This window comes from Saccoglossus kowalevskii, chromosome 18, assembly GCF_978046115.1.
Source record: "Saccoglossus kowalevskii chromosome 18, keSacKowa6.1, whole genome shotgun sequence".
Lineage (NCBI taxonomy): Eukaryota > Metazoa > Hemichordata > Enteropneusta > Harrimaniidae > Saccoglossus > Saccoglossus kowalevskii.
Window position 1 is genome coordinate 14,494,354 of NC_140658.1, and position 24,490 is coordinate 14,518,843.

General features: G+C 38.0%; 1 protein-coding gene and 1 long non-coding RNA gene across 2 annotated transcripts in view; one reads left to right on the forward strand and one right to left on the reverse strand.

Moving 5' to 3' along the window:
• The window catches only part of LOC100370048 (uncharacterized), a 40,950-nt gene extending 19,070 nt beyond the window's left edge, over positions 1-21,880 (reverse strand). The window contains exons 1-11 of the mRNA XM_078014258.1: positions 21,619-21,880; positions 14,024-14,128; positions 13,175-13,504; positions 10,890-11,183; positions 6,488-6,784; positions 4,426-4,648; positions 3,361-3,623; positions 2,636-2,853; positions 2,193-2,346; positions 1,264-1,467; positions 1-289 (exon numbers count right to left, since the gene is read on the reverse strand). Of these exons, the coding sequence (XP_077870384.1) occupies positions 1-289; positions 1,264-1,467; positions 2,193-2,346; positions 2,636-2,853; positions 3,361-3,623; positions 4,426-4,648; positions 6,488-6,784; positions 10,890-11,183; positions 13,175-13,504; positions 14,024-14,128; positions 21,619-21,880 (2,639 nt within the window). The remainder of the gene's footprint in view (positions 290-1,263; positions 1,468-2,192; positions 2,347-2,635; positions 2,854-3,360; positions 3,624-4,425; positions 4,649-6,487; positions 6,785-10,889; positions 11,184-13,174; positions 13,505-14,023; positions 14,129-21,618) is intronic.
• On the forward strand, positions 17,910-18,862 carry LOC144364021 (uncharacterized). Its single transcript, XR_013422804.2, has 2 exons — positions 17,910-18,006; positions 18,681-18,862. It is a non-coding gene; the product is annotated as an uncharacterized LOC144364021 (long non-coding RNA).
• Positions 21,881-24,490: the final 2,610 nt, after the last annotated feature.

Sequence of the window (24,490 nt, forward strand, 5' to 3'; positions counted from 1 at the left end):
CAAAGCTGCAAGCATTTGCCGGACAAATTAGGTTCTCCGCTCTCCCAGGGAAGATCATTCAACGATAGAGGTAGTTTTTCGTGGGTCCTCCAAGTGGTGAAACCAACGTGGTACCCATTGATCCAGAGATCCTCTCCCCGGTGTGTACTACCGGTAGTTCTGATAATAGCGTCCATTGTGGTTCTACTGAACACCTTCGCCAAGACTGTACCTCTTTCTAAACACAAATCGACAGCTTCTTGCCACGTGACTTTCTCCTCAAAGATCTCGAAATCTGGCATATCGGAAGCTGTTGGGGTAGGAAGAGTGTTTTTTTTTTTTTTTGAATTAATAGCAAAGTTACAATGAAGTATGGCGACTCTTATTATTTACTAGTAAGTGATATCCGATAAAATCCACGTGAGCTTATGGTTTTTCTGCCAAATTTGTGAACTTAAAACCTTAGTGAATATGCTTAAAACATCACAATGAAATACAAGTGAAAATAGGTGGTTTTACAGTATTACTAGTATTATTACTATTCTTCCTTAACTGTCAATGGATAAACGCATTTAGCTGACTGTCTTGGTCATCAAGACTCTAACAACAGATTCTCGGCTGTACGTTCTAACAAAATTTGGGGAGATATCCATAAGAATCTACTAGGCCCATATTTTTTTTAAATAAATAAATTCGCCACACTATTATCGACTACCAAACATGATACGGTATATTACTTAGCCTGTCATGAAGGCATCAGACCCTACTGTGTTGGGTTTGGAGCACCGCGGAGGGCGCGACTCACGCGACCTAGTCAGGCTACGTATACTACTTTTCCACCTTAATCATTACGTTACGTTTCGGCAATGATGTCTTGTATGATCCAGGGGAGTTGAAATGACTGATAAATTTGACCACGGCTTTCAGCATGACGTCATCGGAGCTTTTTTTTATTATTCCAGTCGTTCTGAAACAGGGAGTGTTTGAGGGCGCTCTGAACGGGGTCTATAGTGGAAGTTTTTAGTTTTTTTATAAACTATAATGGAAGTTATTACTCTATTGTTTAAAAAAGCTGTAATTTTGGCCTGCTAACAAACTTGGAGAAATGTTGAAAATGGCTGTTATCTCATCAAGGGGATTTATATATTGAATCTTACATATGACCTATGATGAGTTTTGATTGCTTGCTCGGGCAATGGGCTTTAATCTCAAGACACAAGGAAATTACGCTTACAAGAATAATACTATCCTTACAATCATATAAGCAATATATACGTCACTTACCACGGGTGGATCGCTTACTTATCGCCCTTGGTGGATGCTTATCCCGCAAGCCGACATAATAGTCGGGCATGATCTGTGGCAAACCTACCGATATCAACTGCGGTGTTAGCGGACATACACCAAAGAAAGCTTCCTTATAAGATGCCGCATATGCGAGTGAAGAGCAAGCAAACCCTTGGTGGTCCGAGTATATTGTAGTTGTTGCTGCAAGATGGAATAATTAAATCAATGATGCGGAATGCGAGTTCCGTAATTTGCAGACTAATATCACGAATTTAAGCAGGGAGAAGTATATATAAAACCGAGTAAAAGACAGAAGGACACAAGACACGCCACCTGATTTCATGTATAATAGATAGAGCTGATTTCCAGCAGTACGAAACGTTATGAATTCGAAGCAAAGTGTCATAAAAATAATCACACACAAAGACTATTATAGCAATAAACAATACCGATATCGATACCAATTTACCTTGAGCCAGATAACATTTTACATGTAGAAATCAAAGACAAACTGCGTGTTGATTTCATGGAAATTGTAAAATCGGGTTAATTGTGGTCATTAACTCTTTCATAAAATAAACAGTTTTTCCTTATTTTTCAATGTCGATCAAAACCTGCAGTTAATTGATAATTGTGTCTATTTGGTCCAAAAATGTATTAAAATGTGACACCGAAATTTGCGCGGATAAATACGTAGTTAAAATCGTGGACGTCATATTTGGTTAAAGCGGGAGGGTCGTCATCTGCGCACGCGCGGGAATTGAGTCCCAAGCGACGATAACAACACACGCTAAAAATGACAATAACAAATGTAAACAATGACACGCTATGGCCATCTGGCGCATGCGCAGGTGACGACTCCCCCACTTTAACGAGTGTATAATTGAAAATGTTTTCCTAAAATCTATATTATATGGTAAACTTACTTGGTACAAGTTGACGTGTATTGGCCGAACTACTTCCACCAATACTGCCTTTTCTTTGGCAGCTCCCTGTAGCCGCCTGTATTTCCAAACTAGACACCCCATCACACCAGTCACAGACAAACACAGTAGTTATACTTTTGAAGTTAATTTCAACCTGCGTGAATCATAGACACGTAAGATGAGTAATATGATAGGCATGTACAAATTGATTAGTTGGTCTCGGCGAAACTGTGCATCTTCACTGACACTCTCCTTTCGTGCCGCGATCATGTAACACACTTCTCCGAGGTGTATAGGTCATTTTTCCGGACGTACATACCAAAGTGAGACTAACCGGAAGTGGGAAATGCGCGCGCATGCAGAAACGCAGTATCGTCAATTTCCGAGAAAGTGGTCTATAGGATGAAAAAGGCTGTAGCAAATATTATTAATAAAAGATATACCTTATTAAGTGTGATTTTCTGTCCTATTTGTCCGATGATCTTAAGCGCAGAGATAAATCCTACATTAATATTGCTTATCTTAAACACATTCGTTCCTGGTGTAACGAGTACATCGATCGGGAAAGTTGAATTGTCTGTACCAGAAATTATAAAAGATATATACAGGCCCTCCGAGGGTCCATCTGCAACGTCTACACTAATACTATAATTAGAATATGCTGTAATGAAAATATAAAAAAAAAATATATATATATAGCAAATAAACACATATACCTCTTACATTTATATATAACGCTAACAATTCTATGGCATACCATACTTCGCCATACCATGATATCAGATCATCATATCATATCTTATCATCAGATCTTATCAAATCACATCATATCATCAAGGTACTACCGTACGTCTCTGTATTGATATTTTCGACTAAAATATCTGACACTGACAACACGGCGACACTAATTGACCAACAGTGGCGGATCCAGAGGGGCCGGGGGGCATGCCCCCCCCCCCCAACGCATGACGATTCATATCTACTGGATTACGCATAGCTTCTCTGCGATTTTCGCTCCGTATATCTTAAGCGAAGCTTGCGCCCCCCCCCCCCCAGTACATTTTGCTGGATCCGCCACTGTTGACCAAAGTAATATAATTCTACATATATACTAGTGTTCTAGTCTTTCGCGTGTTCGAAACACACCAGTGAAGTAGCTGGGACTTACCCTGATCTGTGAACACTAAGTAGTTCTGCAGCCCCACGTCTTTCCACGTATTGCCCGGATGTCTGGGGTCGGAGACAGCCCAGCAACCCCACGAAAGGATGTAATTACTCTCCGGTATACTTTGACCCAAATGCTGTGCCCAACTATCGTTCTTTTCGATTTCCACGTGGTGTTGGTTAAGGTCGCTGAATAATGTACACAGTCTGACATCTGTTTCATTGCCGTGACCACCGGTTGAGTAAGTGAAAGCTTCACAGCCCGCACTGAAAGGCAAAATTATAACGGGTATAGTTTGTAAAACAATCGTTAAAAAGTCTGCACGTATCACATATCATGATGCTTGAATTGAGGTCTAAGGATTATCATTTGGAATAATTGATGAAAGCAGTTTTTATTTATTTATTTTTATTTATAATGAATATTTAATTCAAGTACTTTTCGGCGCCTCCAAACGTTGAAGATCTTCGGCTTCCCAGTTGATTCTGAATAATGCATGTGGATTCACAAAGATTCGCTTCTTTTTCGAATCAATTCGAATACTGGTGAATCATATTTGTTTTGGGGATGTATCTTTCAGTGACATTGTGCCAAAAGCCAGACACATGTTCATGATGTTTTTGTTTAGATACATAATAGTATGAGGTTATTACGAATCTGGGTTACGAATATCTCAACGAATGCACGAAGACAGTACGCTGCGCGTCGGTCGATACGCGGCGCACTGTCTGAGTGCATACTTTGAGGTATTCTCGTAATAACCTTATTATTATACATCTTTACCATCCAAGGATATGGGAATGCCGAAATCCAAAAAGTTAAGAACAGAACTTTTTTGTGTGGAGTCCGTTCAAATTCCGATGGCAGCCATGTTTGTTTTTATTATTTGAGGACGCTTACGCGCGTAAACATTCTATATTTGGAATTCGCATTTCCTTATATGGTAGAATGAAAATACATTGTACCCCGTAAAATAACGCAAAATTACGGCACGCTTTAACTTGTGGCGCTACGGTGACAGATGTATAATATAATAATAATCTGGAATATTATTACCGGTATACATACCTTTTTCTGCATTCGTCGTAACAAACCTCACTGTTCATGTTGTAAACGTTTTCGATCAAATCAACTACTTGTTGTTCAACGGCTGCCGCGCATGCGTATGTCCATCCAATGTAGGAATCCGGCTTCAGATACTTGTCAGTTAATGTCGCCTGAAATGCGCATGTGCAAATCTCGCCGTTTGTAAGCGGTATTTTCTTATGTATTTCAGTTTCATCGTCTGGAGCTGAAATTGAAAAAGGATACTGAATGCATTAACGTTTAATTTGTAGTAGTCGTGATTTTTTATAGGCACATGTACGTTTTACAATGGGTGCTGAAAGATGGGGGTAAAGTACCTTTCAAAGTCAAGCTAGTGTCAACATTTCCCAACAAGTCCCGGTCAAATTGTTTTTCGTGTTCATGTTGTTCACTGCATAGCATAATGTTTAATATCTTTGACTATAAATACATTACAGCATTTATTTTATGCCAAAATTAGGATAATAAATCACGTAAGATCGACATGCACAAACTGGAAATCAAGCAAGCGGAGGGGTGTCACCAACACGTGTGCGGAGTCACGAAAACAACGCACGCTAAAACCGCAAAGGCTCACGGGTAGACACTTGTTCGTAGTCAACGACACGCTCTAACCGTTTGCCGCATGCGAAGTGATGCCCCCCCGCTTTAAATAAAGAGTTGCGACTAGGTCGACTCCATATAGAGGTCAACATTTAAGTTGCCATTACAGTCGGCCTTGTTTTCTGAAATTAGAATGGCATACGAATATTACTGATACTAACCACATTCTCCGGAGTCATCCAAGCGGTAAGCTGGCGGACAGACTGTCGACAAAGCATACATTTGAGACATGTTACAGCAAACTTTTGAACTCAGGGTCACAACAATATTTATGTTGGATGAAAAGTTATTGCAGGGTCTGCGGTGACTCGTTTAGTTAAAACACACGACTCTTGTCTGTATGAGTATAGAAACTTGCGTACAAGCTTCGTGACACACTAGGAATCTGCGAAAATAATCAGAAACGTCTTTCAAATAGAAGACGGTATATAACGCTATTATTATGCACTAATGACGGACTTACATAAAAGACCTATCAAATTTGTTATGGTTGTGCACTTCAATTTCATACTATGCATAATGTTGTGTCTGTATCGATCACTAACATTTTTATTTCTCATGATTTATTCATTGTTTGTATTACCAACTTTAGGTAATTTACGTTATAATGTATCATTCATTTGTGTTATTTTCCTGTAAATCGCGCCCTCTAGTGACGAAGCACGTAAATGTGTGACACAAAGGTCGTTCAAAGCATTCATATCACTTTGATCTGTAGTCCACCAAGGAAGATTGGGTTTTTGATTTGAGCTGATACCTTCCACTAAGGTACTAATACCTTCCATGGCTGAACGACTTCACAACCAATCGCCGTCGTCGCTTTCAGCGCCATTGCCTACACTCATATACGTCATTTTGACATCACACATTCGCCCGTCATTAGAGGGCGCACTTTTATAGTAGTGACGTATTTTATGTTGAATATAAACGAGACTGATTTAAGGTTGTTCGCTGTAGGCCCCTTTTTTCGATCTTTTTTACCATGATCAAAATAAACTGTGATCACCAAATGTGAAAACAATCTTTCAAAATACAAGCCACTTTAATCCTATACATCCAACATTTTTGACACTCTGAAACAAGGAACACAGAATTTAATTCGGCGAGTTGTTTCCCCAACCAGTACAGTAGTTGCCTTTGGAAAAAAGGTGAATGCAACAAGAGATAGGACAACGAAAATTGTGACCGGAAGCGCGGTGTGAACCTTGGGGAAAAAAGAGGAGAGTCTGGTACAAATTGTTCTACAATTGAAGAATTAAAAAGATTATTTCTAGAGCAAGTAAATATAGTGCCACCAATAGGACTTGCAGTCACAAACGGATTTTACCCCTCAAAAGAGCGCCCTCCGAGTTAATTATGCACCCAGAATGCAATGCGAATCCAATATGGCTGTTACCACAGTTTTCTCCTATGCTGGAAGAACAAAATCATATATACTCACTCGGATTACAATGTTCTTGGTGTTCAGGGAGTACACACATTGAGTAGGAGACATCTTCATTTGCGATGTAACACCAAGCATTCGCAAGATGGGAATCACTGCCCGGTTTAAAAGACGGGTTGCCGGGGTTACGGCAGAAGTTGTGGTTTCCCAGTCCACGTCCAGGGTGATTATACGGTGTCTGTATGTCGCCTCCACTTTGTGAGGACCATTTTAGGCAAACTTTCCCTGAGCGGGTTTGACTCACTTTGCCCCGGTAGTCCGAACCATCACGTTTAGTATAGCATTCCAGTGCGTCTGTGCGTGTATAAATAAACATAAATGCCTGTATTAGTTTCTGTTTGCAACTCTTCAACATGCCAGGAAGTTTTTCACGCCCACTTTCTGCTACAGAAATTGAGTTACTTTCACTATATGTACAGTGAACGGCAGAAACCCGGGGACGTTATATATGTGTTTTGTTATAATCGAAATGGTTTTGCGATTTCATCGTGAGCTGAGTTTATTCAACTTCATCTAACCGGCAAGTCCTTCATTGAGAATGCGTGTGAAATCGCATTTGCTATGTCACGTGACGGAAAACGCTGAAATTATGGGCATTGACGATGTTTAGCGCTTGAGTCAATCATTATTTGAATTTGAATGAAAGCTGATCATCAGCAGGCCCGTAGTTTGGGGGGTGGGGCGTGGGGGGTTCGGGGGATTCGGTCGAACCCCCTAAATTTTGGAAGTGAATAGATTTATGATCGTAGATTAGAACATAATAAAACAAACAGTATTAATTAAAATAATTATCGTTGTTTAAATCACTTGACTCCATGAGGTAACTACCAGAGTAATGTAATGAGTAATGCATAGTAATGAGCATTTAGGTGGCATCGAGCTTTAAATGTCAATCGTGAAGTTATGCCGTCTCAGCTCAACAGCAGCCAACCAAAACAGGTTGTTATAAATAGGCAAGCTTTTATTCGGTTTTTCGCGATGGTGTAATGAAGATCGCGTTCAAGCACCTGATTTTACATATTAAAACAACAGTGAAACAATAATGTAATGGTAGTCACTCTCTGAATGATGTGGTGGTCCTGAATAGGGCAGTTTCAAGTTGTCTTGTGCTAATGTTCGCTCAGTTAGTAAAGTGTGGAGATCGAACGGGATTGACACGACAACACCACACTGTACTTTCCTAGTTTGGTTCATTAGTTTTGTATTCTTCAAGTTAATGATGGCATATATACTGTTTTGTTCCAAGTGTATCAGCCAAATGTAGTCAACTTATTGTATTAGTATGTGTAGCCTCTGTTATTGGACAATAATGTACAGCTACGGGTTGAACATATCATTAAAAAAAATACCGAAGATTTATCATCACGAGTTGTATAGGTCGAAGAGCTTCTTGCAGCCAACAATTTACCCCACAGTGTTGCTTCAGCACTGAAAATATGCGATGAATCATAAATTGCAAACAAATTTTTTTTATACGTTTTTTTTTGATGTCTCAGAAAATTTACTATATTTTTAGCGGGTTTATAAAAGGAGTTGTAGTCATTGATGTCTATTGAGACCGCTTCTAAACTGCCACTATATGCATATTATTTTACCACCCTCTAAAAACAGATTTACAGTGAACCAAATATATTTACATACTGTAAGAAACTTGGTAGTATGCCATTAGTTAGTGCATTCAATTTGTTTGATGCAATCATTGTGCCAACTATTTCTTATGGTAGCGATATGGGGGTACGTAAATTCGGAAATCGAGAGGATACAGATAACATTCTGCAGATATCTACCCGGTACTTAGCATTAATAGTTGTACAAACAATGTAGCGATGTTAGACGAATGTGGAAGACTGCCATCCTGCTGTGGTTGTTTCAAGCGTTGTGTCTCATATTGGTTAAAATTACTGAAACCCCAAAACATGTTATATCATGCTTGAACGATTAGACAAGACCGGCAGACCTGCTTGGGAAACCCACATAAAAATCTCCCGTTCAAATATGGTTTCGGCATTGTCTGGTTTGAAAATCAAGTTGGAGATACTGCAAATTTGTTAGGAATATTCACTCAAAAAATAAAAAATATAGTGGCATGCCTCAATTTCACAATCATTCAGGCTGTGTACTTTTGGAAAAATCAAAGTACATGTAGTATTATAATCTGGGAGATTTATTGGCAAGCAATTATAGACTAAAATATATACCGACGAGTTTTCGCTGTTTTGGCCATAAACATAATGTTGAATTAGGCAGACACACAAACATACAGTTAGATCAATATTTTTTTTTAGTTTTTGCAGTGATACGTTTGAATTTAGCATGGTAGAAAATGAAATTTACTTTGTTTTTATATGTCCATTTTATAATGATCTAAGGGCTGATCTTTTGTCAATGGCCCTCTGCAATTATGCAAATACTGACAGTCTGGGCTTACTTCGTCGCTACACAAACTGTCACACCATATATCAAATAGCTCTATATTTTTTAAAAGTTTTCAAGCGACGAGATGAATATGAATTCAGCTTAACTTAGTACCATGTATTTACATGGATGTTGTATTGTGTTTAAAACGTGCTATGCACTTTTCTACCCATTACATTTTGTAAGATAGGCTGAGGGCCTGTACAGAAATAAAATTACATAATACAAAATTGACTAATACTAAAATGAATAATTGTAGACAGATTTCGACATGAAATCGTGTCACTTTTATGTGGCGCTAACATCTGCGAAGAGCGAACAAACTCGTAAGTAGCCTTCTACCTTAAAATACTTAGACAATAATGCTAAGATAAGTACAGTCTTGTCTTTTTTGTGTACAACATTTTGCCGTAGTGGATCAATGGTGTGAATGTGTTTGAGGAATGGCTCAGGACCCCTTCTCTAAAATGGTAAAATAGTTCAAAGATGTTATGTGAAATATCTTACCAATAAAATTTAATTTAAAACCGATAATATAAAAATGTCTGTAACAGAGCTCAAAAACACTTTTTGAATATTATAAAATTCACACATTTCACATCAAATGTATAAGTGTTGTTTTCGAACCCCCTATTCAAAAGTGCTGGCTACGGGCCTGCATCAGTATTTCTCTGTAATGTTCTCCCCAGGCCAAAACAGCGTCGCGGGCCCCGACGCGATCGGATTTGCGACGCTATGTGTTTCCTCCGCGATGCTATTATTTATCCCGTGATCTGATTTCTTCAGTCTCTCACAGACTGTAATATTTCCTGGCTAACTAGTTAAATCTACAAATGCATTGTATTAACGCCAATTTCCCGGGATAATCCCCTGTTGTTTCTCATTGGTTGGATTTCGTTTTAAAAAAACAAAGCAGTTCTATAAAGACAAAGCCGTAAGCCCCGGTGTCAAACGCTCATTGCCAAACGTATATTCATATGCAAATGATATAGTCACACTTGGGGTCAAAAGCCACATGTTTCCGGTGTGTACGAAACGTATTTTCATTATTATTTTTAGAAATGTAGTCGTACTATTATTCTAAGTTTTGATTTTTGTCAGTATTTTTGATATTGTATTTGTTTTTTGAGATCAAAATGTGAAAAAATATATTTATGACGTAAACAATTTTGACCTCGTGATTGTGAATCCAAGATGGCGTCACCCGCGTAAGATCCAGCGAGCGTGAACATCCCACTCGGATCGCATATCGTGCTCAGATTCGGATGAATTAGGTGAAGCATTATTGAAAATAATATATTTATCAAGAAATTGGGAATTCTAATCAAGAAACGTGTGGAAATTGGAGTGACACTTGTGTTATTTCTTGGAAGAAAAGCCTCAATTTTACGTGGTATAACAATGGCGACAATTCGTAATTCAGACCTCCGTTGTCTCGAATTGTTCACAATTGTGTTGAACAGACAACATCGATGATTAAAAAAAATACATAAAGATGGATAATTTCAGCCAGAAAAAACTATTATTGCTCGAACATAGTAGCGTAAGTATCGTGACTCGTAACAGTTGTTGTACTTAACCGGAAAACAACAGAAACGGAAGACAAGCAATGAGAATAATCAACTCCATGTTTAATTTACCGGGACTGAACAGGGTTTTATAAAGTTGCTGATTGCTGGGCAAAGCAAAGAAACAGAAAACTCAGTATTTCTGCAGGACATTTGCAATACTAAACATGCAGTGCAATAATTGTTTACAGGTTGTACATAAAATAAATAGAAAAAAAGGAAAAAAACTGGTTTTGTTTTATTCCTCCATATGACAAACAATATGTTAATTTATGCTAATTATATGCTAATTATTATGCAAATTAGCCGCGACTCGATGAAAAATGTCTGTGGAGAACACTGAAATACATCCCCCAAAATGTGAGTTACGTCACATCCATCTTATAAATAAAAATCAGATAATAATGCTGTACTACCTTTAAGATAAGGAGACGCCTCTGGAGACCAATCTCCTCTCCCTAGCCGGTTCCTGGCAGCCACACGCAATCGGTAAGTCTGACCGTATTCTAGTCCACCAATCATAATGGTCCTTTCGTTGAATGCTGCATCGGCGTACGTAACCCAAACACGCTGGCTCGAAAAATATTGAATGACGTATCCGATGACTTCATTACTACTGGTCATGTCTGCCGGTGGCTCACTCCATTCTATGATTATACTGTTTCCGATGATTGACACAGTCCTAACTTCCGGGGGCGCTTTAGGTGTACCTTCAAATTTAGAGAACACGATTATTACCTTATTGTGTTATTTTGTCGGCACACGTTTTGGCTACCATGGAATTTGTGTTCCAATTTCACTTTCGATAACAATAAAAATAGCTACCGGCGCTACCACTTTCGCAATTGATCTTAGACATCGACGGCTGTCGAGATATCGTTGACAACGAGACTTTCCCCCTCAAATAGCGTTCCATTTTCACCCGGCACCGCGTCTGCTGCTTCATTACCATGGTTACATAGGGGATGTGGTGTTATGGAAGAATGGAACATAATTTGAAGGTAAAAACAAAAAAATTGTAAAATTCAAATTTTAACTGTAACATTACGATACGAACTTTCCGTTTTCAGGGGGTGAAAACAACTGCTTTTGACAAGTGAATTCAGAAACATATCAACAACATTCCATAACGAAATACTGTAAAACATGTCTTTGCTAGCTAGCATGCTATTTTAGCTAATCTGTAATTTTGCTAATTCAAGATGTAGATAATTTAACATAAAGTATATTCTCGCAATGAGATTAATTCGTGCCAAGAGTCAAATCCGCTAAAATTGCATGCAGCTATTTCAACGTGTTCTACAATATATTCCATATACATAATACTATTTTTTTATTATAATTACCGACATGTTTCGCATTTCATTTGTCTTGAATTATGACTAAAACAGTTGAATGATATCGCAAAATATGTAACATCTTTAACAACTCTTGTATAAACAATAAATTTAATAAATATGGCTAAATTCCGGGATTGACCACCAAACAAATAGACAGAGACTCAGTGGGGAAGTCTAAGCCACTGGTAGAGAACCGCGACCGCAAATGTAAAAAAACAACAAAACGGGAATAATAAATTAAAAAAGTGATAACCAGTCATTGTCAAAACCATATGCTCCGTTTGTATCGTAGTCACGAAACTACTGAGACGGTATCCATATTATCGTCCGATATGTAATGGCTTCGTGTAGAAACAAACAAGATGGTCGCCAGTCAGCCATTTTGATTTACTGGTTTCAAAAATGTGCGAGTGTTTGTCCGATATGATGTCTGATGTTAGAAGGCCACTTTGAATCTAACCCGAAAAATAAAATAGAGTGCGCCGTACTCCAATTATGTCCAATGTACATGGTTTGAACGAAATCCATTCATGCATGACTGAAATCCAATGTCGAAATGGTGAACATTTGTGGTTTTGATACATTTTTCACCCTAAACTGGATCATAAAATGCATGTGCATATGTCCGGTATGATGTACGTGTAAAGTTTAAACTGTATCGGCACAGGCATGCCAGATATATGGATACGCGGAACTACATTTTTTAAAACAAAATGACTGTCAGTCGGCCATTTTAAACTCCATACAAAAAATTAAATGACGTACACCAAGGTCCCACTGTGTTCAATGTACACGAATGTATGAATGTATGCATGCGCAAACTATGCGGATCCTAAAAACAAAGATGGTGACTTTGACTGTTGCGTAGACCAACGAGTACAAACAGATTAGCTCCATGGTTATCAGAAGGTGTCGACAATAGTGCACGTCGTGCCCAGATCAAAACTCTATTAAAAGAACGCATTGGATTGTGGGCAATTGTTTTTTAACAACACAGTTGTCACTCTTGCGCGGCGCGACGACCACGGATTTTAATGCATTTCTGGGATTAAGACTGCCTTTCGGCCATCTTGAATAGGACTATGAAACAAATGCATGCGCATATGTCCGATACAATGTTTGATGTGTGTGTGAAATGTGAACTTGATCGGTTGCGCACGCACATCGATCCATGAGTCCTCGTTTTCGGGCTGCGTCCGAACGTGGGCTAAAATGTAACATGTAAACACCTACAGTGGTAATATTAAGACAGTACTGTAATTTCGTGTAAACAATGTATTTTACACGCGCTGTATTCGTCGTATGGAAAGCGCGCTGCGCGACGACCGCCACCATTTAATGTGAATACGTAAAATATTTACCTGGCACTCTGATTGGGGATGTTGATGCACCTGATTTTGAGCCACTTTCTATGTGTGTCGTAGAAATACGGAACTTATAAAAACCTGACTGACTCTCGTCCACGGGAAAATCGACGAAGGTTTTATTGGCATGGTCTATGGTAGCGACTGTTGCCCAGGAGCTATAGGACCGGCCAGTATATCCACGTGTTTTTTTGTAGTCTAACTCATAGCCAACAATCGGGTCGTATTGCGATAACATCTGAATCCATGTGACCGTAATTTTGCCACGATCTGGAAAGACATTCGGGCTAGGCATTCGTTGCCCGGGGCTTTCTGTCGTCATTTTCTCTGTAACAAAATAGAATACATATACTGAAGAAAATAACACGGCAATGACTTATGGAGATATCTCTGTGCATTCATATACCCCGAACAAAGTTCGAATAAAAAAGGTCTGTACAATTTATGCAAACAAATGACGTCACTATGCCTTGCGTAATGTGATTAATTATTCATGATGACGTTTGTTTCGGACAAACAAATGAAGAAAAAAAAAACTAAAACAGTAATAGAGATATTAATTGTTGTGTAATCTTTGAGCGAGTATTTTGTTCGGGTGATAAAATTCCTTGGGATTTTCAACAAATTATTGAAAAGTCACTACAAGGTTAGGTAGTTGGGATGACATTGGCGTTATCGTCTGCGCATGTCTTCTACATTGTACCTGTTTCACGTACTGAACAAATGTTTCATAGTAGAATCAATCTTATTGTTAGTAACGGACCTCGAAATTATTTGTGCAACGTTGTACTGTTTGTTTTCTTCCGTATTTCACTAAACAGAAAACATGGCGGATGTGTACTTTACCCATTTCGTGGCATCTTCCTTCTGCCAAATAGTCGTCTGTCTCACAGTGACATTCACCGTCACCGTTTACACCGTCGTCACAGGGCTGAATACCACAGTTGCATTCTAAAATAAAAAAACAAGAATGATTTTATTTTGCGTATTAGCTTTCTACGTTTTTAAATTACTAGTGGTCTGGCATCGTCAGTAATTGCGCCCTCGCCGACGGATCACTCAGACGCAAAGTTGCGAGTGAACCTGGAGCCGTCTATGAACTATCGCCCACGATATCAGGCTAGTATTTGTTTCTGAGACGAAAGTGAACTTACATTGTATTTTTGTGTCTTAACAAAACAGAGTATAGTTGTTATGTATGAAACACCGAATCACATTGATCAACACTCCAACAATAAATCTTTCCGCTCTAGCGAAAACACATTTATGTGACGTCAAAGTGACGTAGAATGGTGTAAGCATTTGTGTAGTCGTTCGTCATTTGGATTATAACAAATCTCTTAAAACAAGAGTAATTTTTATTGACGTACAAATACAGTTGAAAACGCCGCTGAGCATCATATCGAGGAGTGCTGATTATGTCACCATGGTTATTGATTTTGTCACCATGGTTATTGATTTTGTCACCACAGTTTTTTATTTTTTCACCACGGTTATTGATTTTGTCATCATGGTCATGAATTATGTCACCACGGTTATTGATTTTGTCACCACGGTTATTGATTATGTCACTACGGTTATTGATTTTGTCACCACGGTTATTGATTATGTCACCACGGTTATTGATTATGTCACCATGGTTGCTGATTATGTCACCATGGTTGCTGATTATGTCACCAGGGTTACTGATTATGTCACCACAGTTGCTGATTATGTCACCAGGGTTACTGATTATGTCACCAGCGTTGGTGATTATGTCATCATGCTTGTTAATTAAGTTTCCATGCTTGTTGGGATGGTCTACTTCCCAGCCCGTCGTTTTCTCATTTTGGCATGTGGAAAATTGAACACATCAACAATATAGACACCAGTTTAATTTCTTTGGTTTCACTGAAATGCAGTGCAGCGTGCTCGACTCACGATAAATTAGGCTCCATATGATAAACCTACACAACAGGTTCAAAGTTGAACCATATTGCTTTTTTATTGGTGTCGCTAACACATGATCCCTGACAGGTTATTTACATGATTATATATACACAGTGGTTTAAAATATAGTGTTTTGATCCCCCACATGTGAAGCGAGTACATTAGATTTGTACATATGCCTGTCCAGGTTTGTCACGCCAGTTCGGTGTATAAATACAGAGAAATTGTAGGAGACCTGTCGTCTGTCTGTACCCATGTCTAGTTGCGTTTTGCACGAATTGTGAAGGTTTCTTGGTCTGAATTGGAGTCATCGACGGTTGATTTCCATTGGAAGAGCGCATTGAATTATGGGAAAGTCAATGTTCATCAACACAAATATCGCGCATGCGCGGCGTTCTACGATGTCTTGAATGCTGTGTTAGTTTTACAAGCTGCAACACGGATACTAGTATAGAATGAGAAGAATATCAAATTCGTGATCCTACAATATCAAATTTTTTAAAACTCGTGTAGTAATTCTAGTATTCACTAATTTATTCCCCGTCTGACATATAAAAATGATATGGTAGGGGCATTCGTGAGACATCTTAGACTAAACTGAGTATAGGTTTATCCCTCTGATATGTCAACATTGTTTTCCTCGTGCAATATTCAATAGAATGGCCCAGCTGTGGTGATTTTGAAAAAAAATAGTTTTGCGAAATTTGCGGGGAACGCGAAACCACCACAGACTGGGTGATATTGCAGCGAAACAACAGTTTGTCGGGAACAGACATGATGTCTACGTTGCGATTACGGGAAGGGAATAACATGGAACTTTATACCCAAACGCGCGCCTAACTTTAGTGGGTTTTAGGAAAGACTCATTGGGATGACAAAGAACAGTCTTTGTAAAGTGTTGGGATGTGCATTTGTGAATATGAATGAACTGGTAACACTTGTGTGTGAAATAGAGGCAGTACTAAATGATCGTCCTCTTACGCACATTTCCACCGACATAAATGATCCTCAGCCATTGACACCATTACATATAATTAACGGTAGATTGTTAACAACGTTACCTCATACACTCGTTGACAACTCAGACGCAGACTTCGAGATCACCACACCGAGTGAAGCCAATAAACGGGCAAAATATCTACCCGAATTACACCAAAGATTCCATCGCAGATGGTTAACGGAATATATTCTAGCGCTACGAGAACGTCACCAGAATAACAAAAACAATGTGACAAGCAATAGAATTAAAATCGGAGATATCGTGTTAGTCCACAGTGACACTCAAAAACGGTTACTCTGGCCGCTAGCTAAAGTTGAAAAACTACATGTTAGAAATGATGGACTTGTGAGATCGGCGGACATTCGAACGAAAACGGGAAAAACCAGCCGTCCAATATGTAAACTTTATCCGCTTGAACTCGGTGCTGTTGAAAATAATCTGATGACGGGAATGCCGACAACGAAACTAGTGGAAAACAAGTACCACTCGTTTTACAACGTCCTCAACGCAACGCTGCCACTATTGCAAAGTTGAAGATTCAGGACACCTTTCATAATGATTTATGTGACAATTAAGACTTTGAATTTTTACTCGATATATAACGTAGAATGCCATGAACAATTAGCTTAGATTTTTGTTATCGTGATTCGTTAGAAATATTTTCGCTATTTCGTGAACTTTTAGTATGTTGACATACACTTACGAGTGTGTTACCCGACTTAGTATTGTTTACTAGACAAAGTATATTATTTTATCGTTATCTATCGTTATAATTTGTCGATTGTTATTCGTCATCATTTTAATAATTTACACAACGCAATATAAACCCTTACTGTCAAAATTAATTTGTTTACTTTCGGCCGCCCGGCGAATGTCGGGAACAGACATGATGTCCACGTTACGATTACGTAACAACCCAGATAAGTTTAATAGATAGATCAAATACAAGGCTAAACTGCCGCCAGACATCTGGATCATGTTTGACTTTAATTACTACATCCTGTGTACTGTATATTTAATAGCTTATTGTCTTTCTGAATAAACCAGTTGTAAGCATCATATTGTACCAACTATCCCTATACTCGCCCACATAGTTTAAACACCGTCCCTCAACACTCAGTCATATATCCAACATAGATAATTCTCAATAACAAAAGGTGTTGAGGGACGGTGGTTTAAATTAGCTTATACATTAAGCTAACAGTATTTAAGATTTTTACGCTCAGTCATATATCCAACATAGATAATTCTCAATAACAAATAGTTCAATTTGAAATCTGTATAGTAAAGTTTCATATAAAAGCTGCTTTATTTTGAAATATAACGGTTGGGTTTGGTATGAATAAATGACTAGTAAATTATTACTCTAAAATAAAATCTCGAAACTTATTAATCCGATCTATGATTTTATTTCAAATTCGGATTCTACATTAAAATAGCCTACTTTATTTACATAAATATGCAAATTCTGGCTTTAATTTAAATTCATCAAAGTAGAAATAAGTTCAGTGATCTGAATGTGTCTGACAAATTCCGCAATGGGGGAGGGGTCTCCCATTTCTGGCTCAAAGACAATCTGATTAAAATCTAATGTAGTGTACGGGCTTTAATTATTTTGGCTATAAACTTATTTTAATTTAATTTTATTATTATTTTACTTTGATTTCGATTTTGTGTTTTTTTTTAATTCCGCCTTACATACATACATACATACATCTGACCCGATGCCTATGTAACGAGATTTCAACAGACCCACTATCGACTATTTTAGTCAACGAATCACAGACCTTCTTCTATAGCGCACATGATGACGTCACTGGGCAGAGTCAGGTGGCAAACACACTCAAATAAAATGGCCGACTATACCGACGTTAGCGACCGAGAATAACACGGCTTTTCGGTAAGTTTATCATTGTCAAATGCAACGAAAGTCATTTTTATGTTAATATTGTGGCTCGAATGGTTCCAGTTTAGATCGTTATTTTGCGTAGTTATTCTGGGAGTGATGATTTTGTTTCCACCGGTTCGACAGAACACCGGTGTCTTTTTCCAGTCGCTTGCCCTGGAGACGGTAGCTGCGGTTCCGTAGCTCTTTGGTGCGACCTACAATCGAATTTCGCCCTAACAATTTCATTTGAACGTTTTCTTTTTAATTTTGTTGCTGTACGTCGAACATATGGGCCGGCCAGAGTCAGTCACGTAAATAATGCGGTCGGCAACACAGGGCTATGATTCCACAGCTATGAAGACGGGTGATGTTTGTTGACGATTGGGCCAAAATCGTCTACGGTATTGAAGCCGTAGCTGAAAATATTCATCAAAATGTATCAACATTTTGTACATTATACAATAACTTTTTATTAATGTAATTGAGCTGATTTGGACTGGAATAAAATATTTTTTTATTCGGAACACATCATCGCAATTGATCAGGAAATATTTGTTTGCTCCAATTTTCTGCGTCGATGCCGTGGGCCGGTGTTATACAATTTAAAATCAGTTTGCATTGTTTACTTTAGCTGTTTACAGTGTTCTAATCATTACGATTTACTTATTTTTTTGCTTCCATTCTAGATAATTATGCTAAGTGTTTGATGTAAAATTAAAGCGATGACTGAATGAACGAACCTTGGCTGGCGAAGATGTATCTGGAAGTGTACACATTTGTTGGAAGTGAAACAAATATTCAATGTAATGACAACAATTGTAAAATGCTGTGGAATTTCTTTTGTAAATAAAAATATACTAGCAATTTTCTATTAATGGTTTATTCAAGTGGGCAAAATATAATGTACAGAAAGATTGCCCGTAGAGTATCGCTACAATGAAAAGTAAGCAACCGACAGCCTGTATAAAAGGGGGGTTGTGATTGGCTGTTATTTACGCGAGATTTGAACGGAACTTACATAGGTGTCGGGTCAGATGTACGGAATTGAACAAAGTCACAAAATCAAAGTAAAATAATGAAATAAAAAGGCATTAATAAAAAAAGTAATAAAACATTAAAATAAGTTTATAGCCAAAATAATTAAAGCCCGTACACTACATCTGATTTTAATCAGATTGGCTCAAGGACTAATATAAAGGAATACATTCGAAACGATCTAGCCCTACTTTCTAGAGGGTATTTCTTGGCGAGGCGTTTGCGGTGAGATGTGCCCCGTGTATAATATATACTGTCGAAGTGCAGTGTAACGAATAAGAACGGGAACGGGACATGGAGTCTTCGATCGAGCTCTGATGATTAATTAGTTAACCAAAGAGTTTGTTTATCTGAATCAAAGCTGCAGTGTAAACAAATGTGTTTCGCCGAAAGTTCGTTACGATTTGGTTACATGTTCTTTCGGCGGAAGTCTAGATAATTATTAAAGGCAGGCTTATCACCCATCTATCACTAGATGTGTGACATTTCGTCAAATAACAATTTAACAACATTATAATAACAATATTCTCCAGTGTTGAACAAATAGTAGGAATTAATGCATATAAATTCCTCTCCTGCAACAAAGGCAGGGAAATAATTAGATTCTCACAGAAGATTGTTTTTGTTGTGATGCTCAGTCTCTTTAACAGTTGCATTGCCACTTTGTATGATTTGCAGAAAACCTCTCACTGACTCTACTAGTAGAGTGACTGTGTTGACACATATTAGCAAAGCGAGGTTAGAGTGTATAAGGGTTTGGTATTATCTACAGTTTGCGAGAAGCCTTACTCGTGGACGTACTAACACGTCCATGCCTTATCCAACACAATGCTGAAATCAAAATGGAGTTAGTGTGGCCACGAGTAATTACAACAGTCACACTGAAAATGTATGTCAGGTGATTAAACTGAGCAACCTTCGGTGCATGTTGGCTTCAGTACGTACCCTAAAAGTTCATGATCGCTTGTTGATTTTAACGTCTCTTATGATGACCCCAATTGTCAGCCGGACGTGTGTTGTATATGACGGGAATGTAACCTTAATGTTTCTGCATGGTATACATTTATCAACATGTTTTGATAGTTACAGAGTTCATCCACGATGTTTCATTTAAAATAAACACCAAATAAACTATTGATAATGGCCTGGTTACAGTATGTGGAGTAACAAATATAAGACAAATATAAACTTGTTTTTAGTTATTGCAACCCCATGTGACAATTATTCAAAATAAGCTAGACGTTTCGGGCAATGACCCTTCAGTAGAAATGTCATTGTCCATAAATTTGCTTGGGCATTGACAACTGAAAACAAATTTAATCTTCCGCTGTTTGTGAAACTGCTAAGATACGTTATAGTGAAGTACAAAGCACGTTCGACGTAAAGTTTTTAAAAAATCACACTTAACTTCGAAAATTACAAGTTCACAGCCTAAACAACTTTTCGACGTAGTATATTATGTGGGCCAAGAATCACTAGCTTCCTGAAAAAAAAATCACCCCCCCCCCCGACAATTACTGTTATATCCCAATAGTTCTATTACTCCCATAACTTTATTTTCAAAATTCAAAATTCGACGAAATGAATCTGATGGAATGTCGTGAACCCCGATTTACCATCTAAATCACAGTCCCTCTATCTATAAACTGCGTCTAAATCTATCCTAATTTGTCGCGATCTTCAAAATGGAACATAAACAAACTTAAATGACAAAACACTATACGGTTGAAAAACTAACTAAAAATATCATAATAATACATTGACAGAAATGTAATTGCATAGATAGTATTGTACTTTTATAAATATGTATTTTGTTGCGGTATTTGTGCATTTAGGAGTTGGGTGGGGTACTTTTATGTGTTTTTTTGAAAAGGATGTACTGAAAATAAATGACAGCAGTGTCTATTTCATTTCACTATGGTCACTGAACTTGTTGTATTTGCAGGGTTCTCTGAGGAGTGTCCAAATACCGTCCTGTCAGTTTCCCGGAATCACACTTTGCTCATGGACCTTAGAAAGAGATCTATGCTTCGCTAATGGACATGGCCCAAATAAACATTCGGCTTATTTACATTAACACATCGTTGCTGATATATTGTCCCTGGAAAGCAGTCAGTCGAAATGCTTTGTTGAAAGGATTGGATTCTAGAATACACATGTATGCAATACTAGTAGTATACTAGTAGTTACCGTATAATACCATGGAGCTGAAATATTTTTTTAGCTCCATGGTATAATATACTATATACGGTATATAGTTGATGGAGGTAACAGACAGACCTCCATGTACAATAGTTATAACAAGTTGTGAGCATGTTGCTAGCAAATCGACAATCGCACGAGCTGACTCTTGAAGGGTAAGATACTATGGCATAAACATACCAAACAATGTACTGTAGAATGCTTTATTTCCGCTTAGAATTTATTTTCGCTGAAGGGATGCTTCAAGTGAAAATAGATTCCAGCGAATATACATTTTTTTCACATATTTGACATTCAACTCATCAAAAATAAATTAAAAATAACAAATTCCATACAAAACACCCAATTCCAGCTAAAAAAAGTATTTACAATATAGTAAAAACTTACCGTATTGGCATCTAACGCCATATCTACCCGGGGGACAGCTTGCACATGGCTGATGGACGTCAGTGGTGCAGGTTTCACAGCGGTCAAACAGCGAGCAACCATCCTTGGCGACAATCTCGTTGTAGTCGAGCGTTTGGAAAGAGCTATCCACGCAGAGACAGGTGATTGGGCCATGTGAAATACCGTACGCAGCATCTACCCGAGGCAAAAGGGCGAACAAGACGAGCGTCGACAAAGATATTGCGTAGATACTGTACCCCATCGTGGTTTCTGCGGGTCTGGTTGTACCTACAGTATAACGGAATCTAAGTACTCTGACTATCTTAGAGGGCGCCGTATATACAATACCTCGACACAATAATCGGATGCACACACAATCTGCCTAAATCAGGCCCGGCGGACTTCCGGTACAAGCAGATGAGGAATTGCACGTGAAGGCGCCTTTCTTTCAACGGAGTTTATTTTGTCTCATTACCGATTACGTCGTGTTGGGAGTAACATCCGGACCACGGCTAGTGAATTTCTTGAACACGTACATCTGCCCCATATCCGGTAGTAATCATCGACGACGCTTCCTTCGTTTTGTTTTGTTTTTCCCGATAGAGGGCTATGGCAAAATGTTTCTATTGTGTCTATTTAGGTTTGGAGTTTTAGGTATAACGAGTACGACATCGTCACCCTATAATCGTCGTTGTCGCGAGAATTGTATATCTACCATAACTACCAAGCTCTCCATTGTTTTAATTCTAGACACTGTCACACACTCAAAGTGTCTTCTAAAACGGATTTAAAATCAACAAAAACTTGTTAGTAAACAAAATATATCCATGTTTTTTTCAACTGTGATATGGAAAACAATAAAACATTGCGATGTACCAAAATGTTTTCAAACTGTATCCTTTTTTTATTTTCTTTATTACGATTGTAGTGTCGTTTTAAAATCAGCCCGCAGTCTCCACGTCTTTTCGCTCTCCTTCATATCTCCTAACTGGGCTACTATCTTTCTGTATGCAATATCTTCTTTTGAAATACCGTTGGGAGTTCTTTGAATTTAGTCTTCCTTCCATATATCGATCACTGATTTTGTTTTCTCGGCATTCCCATTGACTTCTCTCATGGCCATCGTTCACAAAACGTGAACTTCAAACTTTTTACTCACGAAATAGACATAATAATGTGGCAAGAAAAAAAATGCTTCAAAACAATTCATATACTAGTAATACAGGACGTCATGCCAAACGCTGTCAAAAGCCCCCCTAGGTCAATAAAGCATAATTTTATTAGATTTAGACCACTAGTGATATTCAAATTTTTGCGTTCTGAATAAATAAACATCTGTACCATGGAGACTATTTGAATAAATACTCCATATATTTATTCAGAACGCAATCTTGTTCTTGACATGAAAGCGTGAAAATTGCATTTATTACTGGTATGCAGTACACGATATACTAGTACTTCCTACTAAAATTTATCTGTGATCTTATATATTTAGTAAAACCAATAACGGTCTGTTTGAGGGCCGATCTCTTTGACGAATGTTTTTTCGTTCGAACATCGCTATTTTTATAATAATGTGTGCATTGTCGGAATTTCAGTAAACGTGCCGAACATTTGGTGCGTGACGACATCTTTCATTTCGATTTTTACTGTTATCCGCCCTCTGTAGGCATGGGTTCGTAAAAATGCAGCAGGCGATCACTGCCGGGGACAGCAGGGCGTCCGTCAAATCTGGTGAAATGAAGGCAAACTAACGTAGTATTTCTCAAGAGTGTGGCCAATGACGCAGTACTATTATGTTCAGTTTTGTGTATGACGACAGTTACACCGGGTTTATGTGATTCATAAACTAAAAAAAAAATAGTATTAGTTACGCCCAAACTGGTTGTGTTCAAAATATTATAAAATAATGACGTACGTGTTATCAATACATTAGTAGTACACGAGGAGTTGTATTGCTCATTAATAATCCAGTGTCACGTCGAACAATTTGAAGGCAATCTAATATAAAATATGTATATATTTATCCAGGCAATAATATTACCACTTTGTTATTCGAACATCACTAGTGGTCCTACAGCTCCCAATAAACATATATTGAATGCCAGTTTCTTTTCGTGGTAACCCCTGTTTTCAATTTATTGAGCAACATATCAATATACAGGAACAGACAATTGTCAAAATTAGGTTATATGTGAACCCAGTACGTGAATTGAGTATAGACCGCCCATCGATAAGCTGTAGAGAGAAAAAAAAAACAAACAGACAGAAATGTAACATTCGAGCAGTTATCATTGAACATTAAAAACATAATGTTTTTTACAGAAAATGTTGCGAATATTTGACAACTAAACTGTTCGGTATAAGCTCTGTAATGGGTCTCTTCTTATGTCCGGCCAACACATATCTCAGTACAGCTTGGTATCATCGTGAGCTGTTTAGTTATACATCCAATATCTGCTACAAGGACAAGTCACTTCCGTAAGAAACATAACGTAACACGTTTCGCTGGTTGGTACATGCAACCGTGTCTGGCACTCTGTCATTGTTTCAATTACTTCAGTCCATTACTGCATCTAGGAAACATCGATCACCATACATTCTGAACCAACATTTTATTTTGCTTATAGTTCTGAAGTGTATAATAACAATATATACGGCATATCTAGTCAAACTATTCGTAGACAATAATACGATGTTCTTAAAAAAAAAAAAAAAAACACAAATTAAAAATAGTAAACACGTGACGTACCAGATTTCGCAATACTTTGGGTGCGAGCTATTTCATTTCACACATCACCACGTACATGACAATTGGTTATTTCTCTCGGTGTCCATACTTATGTCGACTGAATTGCATGGATGTATTCAG